The 18296-nt window shown below is 42.2% G+C and overlaps 1 protein-coding gene across 3 annotated transcripts in view; it reads right to left on the reverse strand.

Moving 5' to 3' along the window:
• LOC118359458 (chemokine-like protein TAFA-1) overlaps window positions 1-15852 on the reverse strand; it is a 32429-nt gene extending 16577 nt beyond the window's left edge. Inside the window, exons 1-3 of one of the 3 annotated variants that reach the window (XM_035737976.1) lie at window positions 15401-15852; window positions 14524-14580; window positions 13548-13698 (exon numbers count right to left, since the gene is read on the reverse strand). In XM_035737976.1, coding sequence (XP_035593869.1) covers window positions 13548-13695 — 148 coding nt within the window. In that variant the 5' untranslated portion in view covers window positions 13696-13698; window positions 14524-14580; window positions 15401-15852. The remainder of the gene's footprint in view (window positions 1-13547; window positions 13699-14523; window positions 14581-15400) is intronic. The other 2 variants (XM_035737977.1, XM_035737974.1) reach the window with 2 other exon arrangements.
• Window positions 15853-18296: the final 2444 nt, after the last annotated feature.

Genomic DNA, 18296 nt, shown 5'->3' on the forward strand with positions numbered 1-18296 from the left:
GGCAGCGATCGGTTGAAAAGCATGCATTTGGTTTTACTAGTGTTTAAGAGCAGTTGGAGGCCACGGAAGGAGTGTTGTATGGCATTGAAGCTCGTTTGGAGGTTAGATAGCACAGTGTCCAATGACGGGCCGAAAGTTTATAGAATGGTGTCATCTGCGTAGAGGTGGATCAGGGAATCGCCCGCAGCAAGAGCAACATCATTGATATATACAGAGAAAAGAGTCGGCCCGAGAATTGAACCCTGTGGCACCCCCATAGAGACTGCCAGAGGACCGGACAGCATGCCCTCCGATTTGACACACTGAACTCTGTCTGCAAAGTAATTGGTGAACCAGGCAAGGCAGTCATCCGAAAAACCGAGGCTACTGAGTCTGCCGATAAGAATATGGTGATTGACAGAGTCAAAAGCCTTGGCAAGGTCGGTGAAGACGGCTGCACAGTACTGTCTTTTATCGATGGCGGTTATGATATCGTTTAGTACCTTGAGTGTGGCTGAGGTGCACCCGTGACCGGCTCGGAAACCAGATTGCATAGCAGAGAAGGTACGGTGGGATTCGAGATGGTCTGTTTGTTTGTTGACTTGGCTTTCGAAGTCCTTAGATAGGCAGGGCAGAATGGATATAGGTCTGTAACAGTTTGGGTCCAGGGTGTCTCCCCCTTTGAAGAGGGGGATGACTGCGGCAGCTTTCCAATCCTTGGGGATCTCAGACGATATGAAAGAGAGGTTGAACAGGCTGGTAATAGGGGTTGCGACAATGGCGGCGGATAGTTTCAGAAATAGAGGGTCCAGATTGTCAAGCCCAGCTGATTTATACCGGTCCAGGTTTTGCAGCTCTTTCAGAACATCTGCTATCTGGATTTGGGTAAAGGAGAACCTGGAAAGGCTTGGGCGAGGAGCTGCGGGGGGCCGAGGTAGGAGTAGCCAGGCGGAAGGCATGGCCAGCCGTTGAGAAATGCTTGTTGAAGTTTTCGATAATCATGGATTTATCGGTGGTGACCGTGTTACCTAGCCTCAGTGCAGTGGGCAGCTGGGAGGAGGTGCTCTTGTTCTCCATGGACTTCACAGTGTCCCAGAACATTTTGGAGTTGGAGCTACAGGATGCAAACTTCTGCCCGAAGAAGCTGGCCTTAGCTTTCCTGACTGACTGCGTGTATTGGTTCCTGACTTCCCTGAACAGTTGCATATCGCGGGGACTATTCGATGCTATTGCAGTCCGCCACAGGATGTTTTTGTGCTGGTCGAGGGCAGTCAGGTCTGGAGTGAACCAAGGGCTGTATCTGTTCTTAGTTCTGCATTTTTTGAACGGAGCATGCTTATCTAAAATGGTGAGGAAGTTACTCTTAAAGAATGACCAGGAATCCTCAACTGACGGGATGAGGTCAATGTCCTTCCAGGATACCAGGGCCAGGTCGATTAGAAAGGCCTGCTCACAGAAGTGTTTTAGGGAGCTTCTGACAGTGATGAGGGGTGGTCGTTTGACTGCGGCACCGTAGCGGATACAGGCAATGAGGCAGTGATCGCTGAGATCCTGGTTGAAGACAGCGGAGGTGTATTTGGAGGGCCAGTTGGTCAGGATGACGTCTATGAGGGTGCCCTTGCTTACAGAGTTAGGGTTGTACCTGGTGGGTTCCTTGATGATTTGTGTGAGATTGAGGGCATCTAGCTTAGATTGTAGGACTGCCGGGGTGTTAAGCATATCCCAGTTTAGGTCACCTAAAAGAACAAACTCTGAAGCTAGAGGGGGGGCAATCAATTCACAAATGGTGTCCAGGGCACAGCTGGGAGCTGAGGGGGGTCGGTAGCAGGCGGCAACAGTGAGAGACTTATTTCTGGAGAGAGTAATTTTCAGAATTAGTAGTTCGAACTGTTTGGGTATGGACCTGGAAAGTATGACATTACTTTGCAGGCTATCTCTGCAGTAGACTGCAACTCCTCCCCCTTTGGCAGTTCTATCTTGACGGAAGATGTTATAGTTGGGTATGGAAATCTCTGAATTTTTGGTGGCCTTCCTGAGCCAGGATTCAGACACGGCAAGGACATCAGGGTTAGCAGAGTGTGCTAAAGCAGTGAGTAAAACAAACTTAGGGAGGAGGCTTCTGATGTTGACATGCATGAAACCAAAGCTTTTTCGATCACAGAAGTTGAGACTAAGGTTAAGGTTGAACCAAGATGTGGACATGAAGCTAGGATTAGGGTTAGGGTTGAGACTAAGGTTAAGGTTGAACCAAGATGTGGACATGAAGCTAGGATTAGGGTTAGGGTTGAGACTAAGGTTAAGGTTGAACCAAGATGTGGACATGAAGCTAGGATTAGGGTTAGGGTTGAGACTAAGGCTAAAGTTGAACCAAGATGTGGACATGAAGCTAGGATTAGGGTTAGGGTTGAGACTAAGGTTAAGGTTGAGCCAAGATGTGGACCTGAAGCTAAGGTTAGAGTTAAAGGCTAAATGGTTACAAACACATTTTTTTTGCAAGAGATTTGGACAAGAAAAAAACTGCTGAAATGAAATGACTGTAATGATTGAGTTATTTTCTGGTGGATACAGTTCAGCCCAGACACAGCATCAGATCCAGGGGGGGGGAGTCTTCCTTGATGATACCTAAGGGTCCTGATCTTGTCTCACTGAGATGTACAGCAGACTCACAACACTAATAGTTTAATACTGATTAGAGTTGACGCCGGCATCATGATAAATTAATGTTACTCAGAAAGAAATGTCACACATCAAAATCCCATCAACTGGTAGGGTGGTGTGAAAGGTATTACCATTAATACTGCTTTGTAGCTTATCATATATTCTAAGAAAATGGTGGATGTGGATGTTGTGGCTAATGGTGGATAATAACAGTTGGGAGTATGAATGGTATTAAGCAATTTGACCATTTTTTAAATTTTCACAATTCAAATTGTTTCAAATAATAATAGGCCTTTAATTTGTTACCTTCACTGCTCTACTCTGGCCTTCTACCTGGTGCTGACTGTTCAAGCCATGAATGGTCTTTTGTTTTTTTATTAGGATCCCCATTAGCACCATCTACTCTTCCTGGGTTCCACATAAAACCTGAAACATGATATAATACAGAACATTAATAGACAAGAACAGCTCAAGGACAGAGCTACTCACATTTAAAATGTCACACAGCCTACATTTCAGTACATACACACTAAATATCTAGGTCAAATAGGAGAGAGCCATTGTAGTATTGTGAGCTATTGCCTTATCTGTTTATTGAAACCAGGTTTGCTGTTCACTTTAGCAATATGAGATGGAAGAGAGTTCCATGCAATCATGGCTCTACACAGTATAATATTGTACGTTTTCTTGCATTTGTTCTTGATGTGGGGACTGTGAAAAGATCCCTGGTAGCATGTCTGGTGTGTGTGTGTGTGTGTGTGTGTGTGTGTGTGTGTGTGTGTGTGTGTGTGTGTGTGTGTGTGTGTGTGTGTGTGTGTGTGTGTGTGTGTGTGTGTGTGTGTGTGTGTGTGTGTGTGTGTGTGTGTGTGTGTGTGTGTGTGTGTGTCAGAGCTGTGTGGAAGTTGACTATGCAAACACTATGGCATGATCATCCATCTATTGAACTATTTGTTGCATGTCTTTTTTTTATTTTGAACTAAAATTGTATTTGGCTTAAAGCGCTTTGAGATTGTATTGAGAAACGCTGTAAAAGTTGAATACATTATTAGTTTTATCATTACAATTAACTAAATGTGACCACCAATATATTTTCTTTAAAAAAATGCAGTGGCATCGCGAATGGGGGTCCTCAAGATCTTTTGACAGTGATTTGGTGGTCCTCAAGATCTTTTGACAGTGATTTGGTGGTCCTCAAGATCTTTTGACAGTGATTTGGTGGTTGGATCTGAAAAGGTTGGGAACCACTGACATAGGCACGATACATTCACTGAAAGGATTATCACTTTACTCTATTTCAAAATCAGATCTCATTAGGATTAGGATAAATACTATTCTTCTAGCCTCCTTCATCCTCATGCTGTTGTTGTGGAGAATGGCGAAACGTGAATAGAGGATGATCGCATTGAATGTGGAGGCTGTTTGACACTGTGTTGATGGATTGCTGTTTTCGTGTGACTCCAACATGCAAAACAAAACAATTCCCCTCCACTCTACACTTTGTTTGTGTGTGTGTGTGTGTGCGTGCATGTGTGCGTTCTTGGAGATCCCCCTACGCCAGCGGCCACTGAGCCTAGTGGGAGTGAAGTAGCATGGTTATTAATGCACGGAGATCCTCATACAGAGAGTCGGAAGCTGCTAACAGCTGGCAGAGGCAGAGCAGAAAGAGTGCTGGGTAATTAATTAAGCTCTAGGCCACCGAAATTCATTTTGCACACACACATTGACCTCAAACCATAGCCCTTTGCGCAATGCTGCTGCATGTACATTGTCAATTAACATGTTGTATAAACAAGTATCTACAAGCACTAAGCCCACGTGTCTTATGTATTGAATTATTCATGGTTTCCAAGAGAGAAAATTGTGAGGAAATCGAATTGTAAAATCCAATATCGCTCCTATACTGAACATAACAAGGGTATTGCATGTCCAAAGTGTCCTGTATCCATACATGATTATTTTTCACCTAGTTGAACCAAAGACACAAAATAACTGAGAATATGTGGCCCAAATCCAAAATCCAAAATCCAAAATTGGCACATCACTAGTTTTTTTTTATCCTCCCCTGAAGGAGACCCCAAAGTCTGATGTGGCATGTGGCAAATGCTATGAAAATAGTTTATAGACTGGGCATTAGTCTAGAAAGGTTCAATACATCGCATAATGGAGCTGTATGGAGTGTTGGTCCTCTGGGGCAACACTGTGGCATGTATGGAGAATATTGTGCCAAAGTGGCCTTGGCAGGCTCCAGATGTAGCAGGGCCTGGAGCTCAGGCTGCATGCCACTTCCCATAAACACTGCAGGGAGGCTGGGATGAGACTGGTGAGAGCATGGCTCTGAGGAAGACCTGGGTTCAAATACTATTTGAAATCATTTCAAATATTGTATCTGTGCTTGATTAAGCTTGCCTGTTGCAATGGGAACCAATACAAACGTCTCAAAAGTGCAAACCCCTCCCACCTGGCACTCCAGGCAGACCAAAGCAAATGCTCAAAGTATATGAAAGATTTCAAATTGTATTTTAACCCAAGCCTTCTCAGCGGAGGTCTGAGCGCAGGATGAGGGAAATGTAAGTTAAATAACGTGCCATGAGGATGCATTATATAAGGCTATTAAACTGTCACTCTCTAGAACTCAGAGAAGGATTCAAACAATGTTTGCGACAGCTGAAAATCCATTTTCCATGTTTGTTTCTGGCGAGGACGTAAGCACTGTAGCCTGGTTGCCGTCTCTGTTCAGCTATTACATTCCACTCCTTTCCTCTGCTGTCTTTGGCAAATGAGTAGTACTGTACTAGTACACTGGCTGTTCTTTGTTACACAGCATGGGGGAAATATCTGTGCTCCTTCTCTTTCTCTCTCACTCTGTTTTACAGAGCGATACACAATGAAAAACATGTAGCTTGCAAGCAACGTTAAAATAGTGTAACCTACCTACAACCTCGGCATCTAACCTAAATATTATACTTTGACCTGTGTGGATTCAGTTCTGATTTCTTTATCGCAAAAAAAAAAAAATGTATGTAACGTTTTTGTGTCTGTCAGTTAAAGTATTTATTTGCACGGAGAATTAAAATGATACTGGGAGTCTTCGTACACAAACATGATGTTGATGTTGTATCTTCAGGGCTTTTAGGAAAGAACCATTCAGCCAAGTAGAGTTCAACACTGTCTGAGTTCAAGCCCTGCCAGCCATAGTGTAGGTGAGAGCGAGTTGATGAGACCACCTCAGGCTTCTGTCTCCTTCCACCTCCTCTCTGTTGTCTCTCTTGACATCTCCACATGGAACTAAGCTTTAGGCCAACCACTCAACAGGATTCTTCCTATCTAAAGCACCAATCTTTCCTCCTCTTTGAAGAATGTACATAATTACAATACAATCACTCCAGATTCATTTAAGATGGCATGTGTTTCCCTCTACTGGATTTAGATCACTGTTAAGTGCACACACACCACATGGGAAAATGGACTGTCTGACAGACAGCATTTTGCATTTAAAATAAATATAACTTTTACATATATATAATTTATATATAACCATATCACTATAGATTAATTGCATATGTTTGTTTTGAGCATATGGTTCAGTTTGTAAAGTAAGTTCAAAACATGGGACACAGCTAATGCATGAGTTAACTATGAGTTTGTAGAGATAAAGTGTGATTGAAAAACGAAATAAAACTTAGCAACAGTGGCAAGAGTGTTTACTTTTCAGTACTAATCAAATCAAATTCATTTATATAGCCCTTCTTACATCAGATGATACAGTGGGGCAAAAAAGTATTTAGTCAGCCACCAGTTGTGCAAGTTCTCCCACTTAAAAAGATGAGAGGCCTATGACAGACAAAATGAGAAAAAAAATCCAGAAAATCACATTGTAGGATTTTTAATGAATTTATTTGCAAATTATGGTGGAAAATAAGTATTTGGTCACTAACAAACATTTATCTCAATACTTTGTTACATACCCTTTGTTGGCAATGACAGAGGTCAAACGTTTTCTGTAAGTCTTCACAAGGTTTTCACACACTGTTGCTGGTATTTTGGCCCATTCCTCCATGCAGATATCTTCTAGAGCAGTGATGTTTTGGGGCTGTTGCTGGGCAACACGGACTTTCAACTCCCCCCAAAGATTTTCTATGGGGTTGAGATCTGGAGACTGGCTAGGCCACTCCAGGACCTTGAAATGTTGCCCGGGCGGTGTGTTTGGGATCTTGTCATGCTGAAATACCCAGCCACGTTTCATCTTCAATGCCCTTGCTGATGGAAGGAGTTTTTCACTCAAAATCTCACAATACATGGCCCCATTCATTCTTTCCTTTACACAGATCAGTCGTCCTGGTCCCTTTGCAGGAAAACAGCCCCAAAGCATGATTTTTCCACCCCCATGCTTCACAATAGGTATGGTGTTCTTTGGATGCAACTCAGCATTCTTTGTCCTCCAAACACGACGAGTTGAGTTTTTACCAAAAAGTTCTATTTTGGTTTCATCTGACCATATGACATTCTCCCAATCTTCTTCTGGATCATCATCAAATGCTCTCTAGCAAACTTCAGACGGGCCTGGACATGTACTGGCTTAAGCAGGGGGACACGTCTGGCACTGCAGGATTTGAGTCCCTGGCGGTGTAGTGTGTTACTGATGGTAGGCTTTGTTACTTTGGTCCCAGCTCTCTGCAGGTCATTCACTAGGTCCCCCCGTGTGGTTCAGGGATTTTTGCTCACCGTTCATGTGATCCCACGGGGTGAGATCTTGCGTGGAGCCCCAGATCGAGGGAGATTATCAGTGGTCTTGTATGTCTTCCATTTCCTAATAATTGCTCCCACAGTTGATTTCTTCAAATCAAGCTGTTTACCTATTGCAGATTCAGTCTTCCCAGCCTGGTGCAGGTCTACAATTTTGTTTCTGGTGTCCTTTGACAGCTCTTTGGTCTTGGCCATAGTGGAGATTGGAGTGTGACTGTTTGAGGTTGTGGACAGGTGTCTTTTATACTGATAACAAGTTCAAACAGGTGCCATTAATACAGTTAACGAGTGGAGGACAGAGGAGCCTCTTAAAGAAGAAGTTACAGGTCTGTGAGAGCCAGAAATCTTGCTTGTTTGTAGGTGACCAAATACTTATTCTCCACCATAATTTGCAAATAAATTCATTAAAAATCCTACAATGTGATTTTCTCTGATTTTTTTTTTCTCTCATTTTGTCTGTCATAGTTGAAGTGTACCTATGATGACAATTACAGGCCTTTTTCATCTTTTTAAGTGGGAGAACTTGCACAATTGGTGGCTGACTAAATACTTTTTTTGCCCCACTGTAGGTCTATATACACTATATATACAAAAGTATGTGAACACCCCTTCAAATTAGTGGTTACAGCTATTTCAGCTACAACTGTTGCTGACAGGTGTATAAAATTGAGCACACAGCCATGCAATCTTCATAGAAAAACATTGTCAGTAGAATGGCCTTTCTGAAGAGCTAAGTAACATTCAACGTGGCACCGTCATAGGATGCCACCTTTCCAACAAGTCAGTTCATCCAATTTCTGCCCTGCTAGAGCTGCCCCGGTCAACTGTTATTGTGCTGTTATTGTGAAGTGGAAATGTCTAGGAGTAGGAACGGCTCAGCCGCGAAGTGCCGAAGCGTGTAGCACGTAAAAATCATCTGTCCTCGGTTGCAATACTCACTACCTTAATGAAATGGGTTTCCATGGCTGAGCAGTCGCACACAAGCCTAAGATCCCCATGCACAATGCCAAGTGTTGGCTGGAGTGGTGTAAAGCTCGCAGCCATTGGACTCTGGAGGAGTGGAAATTAGTTCTCTGGAGTGATGAATCACGCGTCACCATCTGTTAGTCCGACGGACGAATCTGGATTGGGGCGACCTGCCCCAATGCAAAGGGACAACTGTAAAGTTTAATGGAGGAGGAATAATCTGTCTGGGGCTGTTTTTCATGGTTCGGGCTAGACCTCTTAGTTCAGTGGTGGAAAAAGATCAACTTAAGTAAAAGTAAAGATACCGTAATAGAAAATGACTCAAGTAAAAGTGATAGTCACCCAGTAAAATATTACTTGAGTAAAAGTCTAAAAGTATTTGGTTTAAAATATACTCAAGTATCAAAGGTAAACATTTATTTCAAATTCCTTACATAAAGCAAACCAGGTGGCACAATTTTCTTGTTTTTTTAACTTATTTACAGATAGCTTGGGGCATGCTCCAACACTCAGACATAATTTACTAATGAAGATTGTGTTTAGTGAGTCCGCCAGATCAGAGGCAGTAGGAATGTTCTCTTGATAAATGTGTGAATTAGACAATGTTCCTGTCCTGCTAAGCATTAAAAAATGTAATGAGGACTTTTGGGTGTACAAGAAAATGTATGGAGTAAAAAGTCAATCATTTTCTTTAGGAATGGAGTGAAGTAAAAGTTTAAAAAAACATTGCAATTATCACAACACATGCTGTAATATGGCTTTTCTACCCAGCCTGGCTTCCCCAATGATTTTATCCATGCACCACTACTGACAATCTGTTCCTCTTTTGTGCGCTGTTGTTCACGCTCCTTGCACCGGATAAATACGGCACCTTGTGATTCATGTGACCCTTAGCTCAGCAAGCCACACTGTCCGTCTGCACCAAAGGTAAAACAACCCACGGCACGTCTGAGATTGGAGCTCTGGCTGATGCTACATCCTATAAGTACAGCTGCAGGGTGGAGAGGAGGACACTACCTCCTCCTGATTCACTGGACATACATAATCATCTATTCAGGAATCCTATTTCCAAACTAGAGTTAGAGTGTGCTGGGCCTGGGCCTGGAAAGACTTCGGGCTCTATTCAATATGTAAAGCTGAAGTGTTACAGATTCCGCAATAGAAATGTACAGGTCATTTCCCATTCAGCCGACATGTGCAGCGTTTACCGTGAATTCAGCCTCCACTGAAGCAGGAACATTACCTTTAAAATCCAATCACACTGTAAAGCTGAACGTCCACGATTTGGATTGAATAGAGCCCTTAATGCTACCGGGAGGACTGTCAAGTACTACTGTTGTTGGGTAACCAGTATCCTTGCAAAGCAGAAGTAATCACCAGTGTGATCATCTCAAGTACAGGGAGACTTGGGATGATTTGTGCTGTTTTTGCAACACATTTCAAAATTGGCTCAAGGCAATTATACATATAGACCTACCTGTGTTCAAGGCTTTCAAAGTGAATGTCTATTGTTTGGGATTAGGTGTTGTTTATGTTTATATAGGACATCATGTGAGTTGCATTTATCCGTGATCAGCATGTAAAGAGTCACAACCTTCCATTTGACTATGCCTACCATTTATTCTGATTAGAGGCCCTGTTTACCCCTACAGCCCAACACTTTCGTTTGGCAAGGAAACAACTGATCTACAGCCACTTGTGATCTCAATTACCTGTGGTAACACCAGTCACATTGAACTTATGGCATGTCACTGGCTTCAATGATTGGCCCAACGGTCTACAGCCAATGGCCTTCCTGCCACCAATTCATGACCCGTCAACCCCAATACTGCTACCAATCCAACAGCCACACAACACATAACACAGAACAAATGCCCTGGTGTCACAGTCAATCCAGACATCCCATTCTGTTCTCATAACACCGGCATCCTGTTTATCCTGGAATGAGGATAAGGAAAACTATGGTATTCAGGATTGACAAGGCTTTTACACTTTCCCCTGATCCAGAAAAATAAGGATTGTATGCTTTGTACAATATCAACTAACCAGGATTCACGTTTGGTTGAGTTTGTAATCTCTCTTAAATGCTTGTCTGAAACGTGTGTTTGTCAGAGGGTATTGTGCCAACATCCCAAGTGATTGATTCTTCAGTGCGAGAATGTAATTATGGTCTGTACCATCACAAAGCTCATAGAACAGCAACACTGACGTCTCAGAGGAGATTTCATAAGGTCATTATTTGGTAGCTAGGGCTCTCAAGCTCAGCAAACATAGTCTCCTTCATTATTGTTTAGACATTTTTGGGGGACAGACATGCAACTGAAACACTCAGGATTTACAGTCCTATCCCAGTCCCATCTCATCTGTGTATCTGTTTATCTATGTACAAGGCCATCTCTTAAATGGCTTTTTGGGTCGTTTTAAATGGCTCTCGGTGTAGTTTTTACTGTCAAGGACTAGAGCTACTAATATGACATCCATGTTGTGTTATTCCTCTGTCATTGCTTTATGATTCAAGCAGCTAGACTAATTAGCTGCTTTCAGTGCCGGCACAATCAATCTTTTCAGGAAAGCTTATGAGCAGAGACATCTAAACAACAAAGACTCACGAGAGAGCAGCAACTCCAATCAGGCGTACAGCTTTCTCCAAATAAATCTCACTAAAGTGGATATTTGACATGGAAAAGAACAGAACCTAATGAGCATGTAGCCTACAGCATGTTGTGCTTTATTACATTGACCCAATACATGTTTTAAATGAACACTGAACATTTACTTTAAGTATTTAAAAAAAATGCTGTAGGAGGATGTATAAAACCATTGAAATGGTGCACCGTTTCTTCGGAACCAGTCTTGATTGCTGCTTCAGTAGGCATCAGGACATGAACATGGAATTTTATATTGTAGTGTGAATAATTGTCCTGACATTGACAGCATGTTGAATACCAGCAGCAGCTAACATGCTTTAGCACTACTATGACATTACAAATTTAACAGCCACTGAGGAGCTGCACACTCAATTACATTTATGTCATTTAGCAGACGGTCTTATCCAGAGCAATTAGGGTTAAGTGCCTTGCTCAAGGTATATCAAAATATGATTCACTTAGTCAGCTTGGGGATTCAAACCAGAAACCTTTCAGTTACTGCCCCAATGCTCTTTAACACTAGGCTACCTGCCACCCCAGTTAAAAGCATAGGCACAGTCCTCTGTGAAAAGCCTTGACAAGATTTACTATACAGCGTGGGAATGCTTCTCTCTTTATATCATATGAACCATATGACCGGTAGTCCACATCCCATTCAGTCCAATTTCATAGAGATTGTAATCACCCAAACCAGAAGGAGGAGAATAGTTTGTTGGTAAATAAACTCACACCTCAGCATTGAAGTTACTGGGGGTCATAGTTCTGTCAGATCCTGCAAACTGTCGCTCGAAATGACTAAACACTCAATCTAGCCAGGTGGGCTTGGACTTTTGCAGCAAAACATCTGTGCACAAAAGGCAAACGCAACACAGTGCAATGTGCATGCTAGCTAATGGGTGTTTAGTCCGAGCTTATTAGAAATGAATGTCTTTGTCAAATTAAGGCCCCACAGACACCACACGCACCATAACCTTTTCTAAAGCGGTAAGAAAAATATTACAATCTTTCTCCATGACTATTTACAAAGAAGATACAAACACACACCATTCTACATATACTGAACAAAAATATAAAAGCAACATGTGAAGTGTTGGTCCCATGTTTCATGAGCTGAAATAAAATATTACAGAAATGTTCTATATGCACAAAAAAACATATTTATCTCAAATTTGGTTCACAAATTTCAATTGAATGATTTCTGTAAATCAGGCAAATCTTTGAAATTGTTACATGTTGCCTTTCTATTTTTGTTCAGTGTAGAATATAGTTATATTGCCCAAGCCCTCCTCCCTATCCCCTTCCAGTTAAAGCTGAGATCTGTGATAGGTGAAACAGCCCCATGCACATTTGTTATTGATTTTGTTTTGAGGAAATAAGCATCCAGCAGTGTGGTCAAAAACATTGCAGTACATACTCTGCTGTTCTATCGTGTGTGCTATGATGTCCTATGCTGCCCTATGCTGTCCTATGATGCCCTATGATGTCCTATAATGTCCTATGCTGCCCTATGATGTCCTATGCTGCCCTATGCTGTCCTATGATGCCCTATGATGTCCTATGATGTCCTATGCTGCCCTATGATGTCCTATGCTGTCCTATGATGCCCTATGATGTCCTATGCTGCCCTATGCTGTCCTATGATGCCCTATGATGTCCTATAATGTCCTATAATGTCCTATGCTGCCCTATGATGTCCTATGCTGTCCTATGCTGTCCTATGATGCCCTATGATGTCCTATGATGTCCTATGCTGCCCTATGCTGCCCTATGCTGTCCTATGATGCCCTATGATGTCCTATAATGTCCTATGCTGCCCTATGATGTCCTATGATGTCCTATGCTGCCCGATGATGTCCTATGATGCCCTATGATGCCCTATGATGTCCTACGATGCCCTATGATGCCCTATGATGTCCTATGCTGTCCTATGATGTCCTATGATGTCCTATGATGTCCTATGCTGCCCTATGATGTCCTATGCTGCCCTATGATGTCCTATGATGCCCTATGATGTCCTATGATGCCCTATGATGTCCTATGATGCCCTATGATGCCCTATGATGTCCTATGATGTCCTATGATGCCCTATGATGTACCCTATGATGTCCTATGATGCCCTATGATGCCCTATGATGCCCCATGATGTCCTATGATGCCCTATGATGTCCTATGATGTCCTATGATGTCCTATGATGTCCTATGCTGTCCTATGCTGCCCTATGATGTCTTATGATGTCCTATGATGCCCTATGATGTCATATGATGTCATATGATGCCCTATGATGTCCTATGATGCCCAATGATGTCCTATGTTGTCCTATGATGTCCGAGGTAAAATAAATTGTTTGTTGTTTGAAGTAACATCTTTGTTGTTGTAATATCTTATCAAACACACGTGGAGTACCGCAAATATCCATACAAAGGCTATATAAAGACAATAAACCTCATGAAATTTGACTCACAAGGTCAGACTTACATTCAGACTTACATTCAGCTGAAAGGAGGAACAAAGCAGAAGTCGAATAGGGTGTTGTCGTTGAGAAGCCAACTCACCAATCACGTGAATGGAGGTCCTTCCAGGCCGTGTCACATGGTGCTGCTGTAGCTGTATGGTCTCATAAAAGGTGGCCTGGCACAGCTGGATGGACCTCCCACTGACCCAGAGGACCAGGCACAGCAGCCAGGACATGACAGGACACATCTGCTATAGAAGGGGGAGAGCAGAGTCAATGTCATCATAGGTCATCATGTCACACACACAGGAACACACACACGCAAGCACAAAGGCATTTATGACCGCATGAAAGCACACACACACACACACAGAAAAATATGTCCTGGTACACTGACCCAGCTGAACTTCCACATAATCGCCATAACAAGCAGTGTATCATTAAGTGTGATTATCAACTGCTCATTTGTAATCTTTTTTATTCCTGCCCTATCTCGTCCCTGAGCCACAGCGCAGCAGCAATTGTGGAATGGCCCCTGGGGACGTTTTCCATGCAGCTGAGTTTTCCACTGACAGGCTGACTCCCTCTTCAATTCCTGACTCTCTCTCTCGCTCTCTTCTTGCATGCCTTTAAACCAAAAATTGAAATAAAAAAGACAACATTTCTCTCCTGGCTCGCAGGCAGTTAGCTGCCAACTCTTTTCTATGGATGGCTTTTGGATATCACAAGGCTGTGACAGTGACAGAACTGTAATGGGAATCCAAAGACATGTAATGTCTCTCAAAAGATGTTTATATAAGGCACATGCAGACCCCAGGTTAAGGTTAGGGTTGGTTTCAGAATGATTCAATATTTGAAACAATTGCCTCTGTCAAGAGATCTTGACATCAACAAACGTTGTAGAGGTGATAGCATTAAATTGTGATTCTATTGAACAGAGTACAGAATTATCCAATTTTAGTCACGCTTGTGAAAGCGAAATAGCTTTTGGTCCGGTGCCTTTGTCGGGTAATACGATTTTTTATTAGATTCCATTTCAGTGCCTTTTTTCTCTCAGTTATAAACAAAATAATTACCTCTGTCAAAAGATCCTCACATCAACAAACTAGAAGGGTTGTCTGCAAGCAGTGTTTCTGTTCAACAAATTACAAAATAATACATTTTCAAGGAGCATGTCAACGGCAAATTAGCTTTTAATATCTTTTTTAGATTAGGTTTCAAATGATTTTGCACAGCCTTTTCTCTGAATGCAGCCTACCGTGTCTGCGTGAAATTTTAGCAGATTTTAGCAAATTTTAGCAATTTTAGCATTTTTAGAGTTTTTTTCTTCTACCTAAAAGGATTGGGTTTCAAGAATGGTACTTCCGTGAGGAAATTTCTTCCAGCAGCTCATCTTAGATATTACAGTCTCCGTGATCTAGAGAACCTTACCTTTGTAAAAAGGTCAGCAAACCATATTACATAGTTATTTTTGATGCTCTATTAAATGTGTTCATGTACTCATGTGTGTTCATGTAAGTACAGTAAATAACATAAAAGGTTGAGAAAACGTCAGTACATTTGATCCTTCATGCATTATGTATTTGAACAGGCTCTGTGTAACCTGCACTTATTTGCCATTGACATTTGGTATAAATGATCCTTGGAAAAAAAGAGGAAAATTAAATCCACAACATAAAATAAACAGTAAATATTGAGTACGCAAAGCAATGTTACTACAAATAAAGTGTGTGAAGGAAACAGAGCACCGTACCTCTAAGGAATTTGCTTAATGCAGTACATATGTGCAAACACACTTTAATCTTTGTGAACATGTTAAACAAGTGATGCTGATTTTATAAAACTGTCTCCATTTATTCATTTGAATTCACTTATAGGTGAATGTGTATTTCTACTTCCCTCCATACAGTAAACATGTCTCTCTCTCTCTTCTTTAAACAGTACGTCTCTTACCTAAGTATTCTAACACGTTGTTTTAAATCCATCCATCTTGAGGCTGATGTGGAATCCCCATCCAACTCCGTCCTTGATTTAGGTTGAGACTCCCAAACTCCTTTGACTCGTCACACTACTCTTCCTTCCTTTTCTTCACTTTGTCTGAGGACAACCAACAGCGTTGGGCACAGTGACTGAAAGCTGACAGCTGAGCCAGTCAGAAACAACACATTTAGAGCCTTGCCATTTCCACCTTTGAAATATCACTGGCTTCCCTTGAGGAGACCCTGGCACTGACACAGAATAGATTTGGCTTTTCGCGTTTACAGGCACATAAGGAGCAATCCTTCATTTACTGCTGTAGAATCTCCCCTCTCGCGTTCTCTCTTTCTCTCTCTCTCTCTCGCTTTCTCCATCTGCATCCTCCTCCCATTGAGAGGCAGCCTCTGAGCACACGCTCTAGCTCTGTCCCCTTCAGCGAGCACTAAGTAATGAGTGTTCCTCTACAGCCCGGCTGAGTGTAAAGACTGTATCACATTTCTTAAAGCAAGACTGCCCCACTATCAAACTGGAACTGCATGCTACTGTAGGGTGCTGTATGAACAAACCATGATAATCAGCCTCTCACAGTTGCAAATCAGCACAGGTGGTCTCACATAGGAAAAACCCACTTGAGAACCTACAGACACTCAAATTTCCCCAGTAATCTTTAATGGATTTTTGTCAACATTTCATTTCTCCCCTCACTATAGATATACATAACACCCTGTGGTTCATGGTAATCTGACATGCAATTGCATGCAGTCTAACTACTTTTACTGTACATTTGATATACTCGAGTCTGTTGATTACATGGAAACTGCAGATAATACATATTCATCACCAAATAGACACCTATTAGAAACAAGAAGTTTGAAGAAGAGAGTTGAAACCAACCTTCTGCTGAAGGGTGATTTACTAGAAGGTTGTTCATAGACTGGACTGCTGAGGGGGATATTCAAATACCGAAGTTGAGTTCATCAGTCATGTGATGGAGGTTTAATGGCTACCTTAGGAAGTAAGGGAGAGGTAAGTGTCATTGCAAGTAAGTCAGCCCTGATCAGTATGTGTGGGAGACGATGAGGCTGAGAGAAGCTGTCCTCCCTCCTCCATACCCATGGCATGACTTGAAGCCAGCTCCACTCCTCCACTCTATTGTGCTCAGGCTTTATCGCTGGTATACAGAACACGCCTGCGGCCCTGAACTCACACTGCTCTTACAGCGGCAAGAAAACTTCCATATTTATTGGAGTTGCTTGATTGGAAAGGTGAGGTTAATTCCCATGGAGGGGAATGAGTGAATAAAAACTTGGAGCAAGAAGAGAAAGTGTGACACACTCCTCTCAGGTGTTATGGCACAACCGCTTTGAATGATTGTCTCTGCTGCGAGGCTATGGAATAATCAACACTCTGACGGGGATGGGGGAGACAGGATGTGGAGGAGAGGATAACAGTGGAAACAGACCGAGAGACAACTTAAATCTCTTCGAACAGAATCAGAGTTCGACATTCATTCCCACCGTCAGCCATCTGCAGCATGAAGTATCAGCCTTTAACATAGATTAGATGTTTCTTTGACAGCGTTAGGAGCGAACGATATGCTTCAAAGCTCTGTTGGAAGCAGTGCAACAATGCAAGGATCTCATTGGAAACCAATAAGTCATTGCATCAACAAAGCACACGTCAAGCTAAGGCAGCGCTGAATGCTCAGTGGCCAGGGTAGAACATTCTTTGGTCTCTGTTAGTTTTCTTTATTATGACCATATTTATGATATAGCTAGGTAGCGGGTACAATCACAGGATAGTTTCAGCCTGCTTGTTATTACGTTGCACACACCCATCATCTAGTCATCTTGCTATATACCCTATTATGTTGACCATGTTTATTCTTATGAATTAATAATTGATTTTTGGAAACAATAAACATTGAATTGAGATTTTAGAAAAGTTCTGATTCCGTGTGATAAATATGCTAGAGAACCTTTCTTTATTCGTAGTGAGACCTGCTGTGGTACCATCTGTTTCTCTGACCTACAGACCACTACTCTCTGTCTTTAACAGGCTTTGTGTACAGCCCCTGGATGAGTGTTTCTGACAGCTATCATCCTTAGAAAGCAGAAACCAATTACAGTAGGTATGTTGTTCTAGAAAAGGAACACTCTCCTTCAGACAGGAAGGTTGTTATTGTTGAGGATGTGAGTCTCTCGGCCCTGTAAATGACCCCTCACATGTCTGTGCTGTCGCAGGTGTTGCAGCACTCAGCAGTCCACTGACACAGTCTCTCTCATTACAGGAAGTCCAGGGAAGGGGACACATGTTGTTGCTATCCTCAGGACCAAACAGGAGAATAAATGTTTTAACAAATACAGGGCAATGTTGGTCTGATACGCAGCGCTGAATGCATCATAAATACTGTACTATTTATAATATACTGTAGGATGTATCTCAAAACCTCTCTTCTCTATTTTGGTTAGGCAAGGGTGTGACTAGGGTGGGCATTCTATGTTCATTTTCTATATTTTGGATTTCTTTATTGTTTGGCCGTGTGTGGTTCTCAATCAGAGGCAGCTGTCTATCGTTGTCTCTGATTGAGAACCATACTTAAGTAGCTTTTTCCCCACTGGGTTTTTGTGGGTCGTTGTTTTATGTTGAGTGTTTGTATCGCCTGTCAGAACTATTTCGGTTATTCCTTTTATTATTTTGTATTTAGTGTTCAGTTTCAAATAAATAATATGAACACGTACCACGCTGCACCTTGGTCCTCACCTTCTTCCTATGAATGCCGTTACAGAGAGATGGTGGTGTTAATGTACATATGTCTGAAGTGAACAGTGCATGTGATGCAATTGTGAGATGCAGTATCCCAAACTAGTTC

This window comes from Oncorhynchus keta, chromosome 27, assembly GCF_023373465.1.
Source record: "Oncorhynchus keta strain PuntledgeMale-10-30-2019 chromosome 27, Oket_V2, whole genome shotgun sequence".
Taxonomy (NCBI): Eukaryota; Metazoa; Chordata; class Actinopteri; order Salmoniformes; family Salmonidae; genus Oncorhynchus; species Oncorhynchus keta.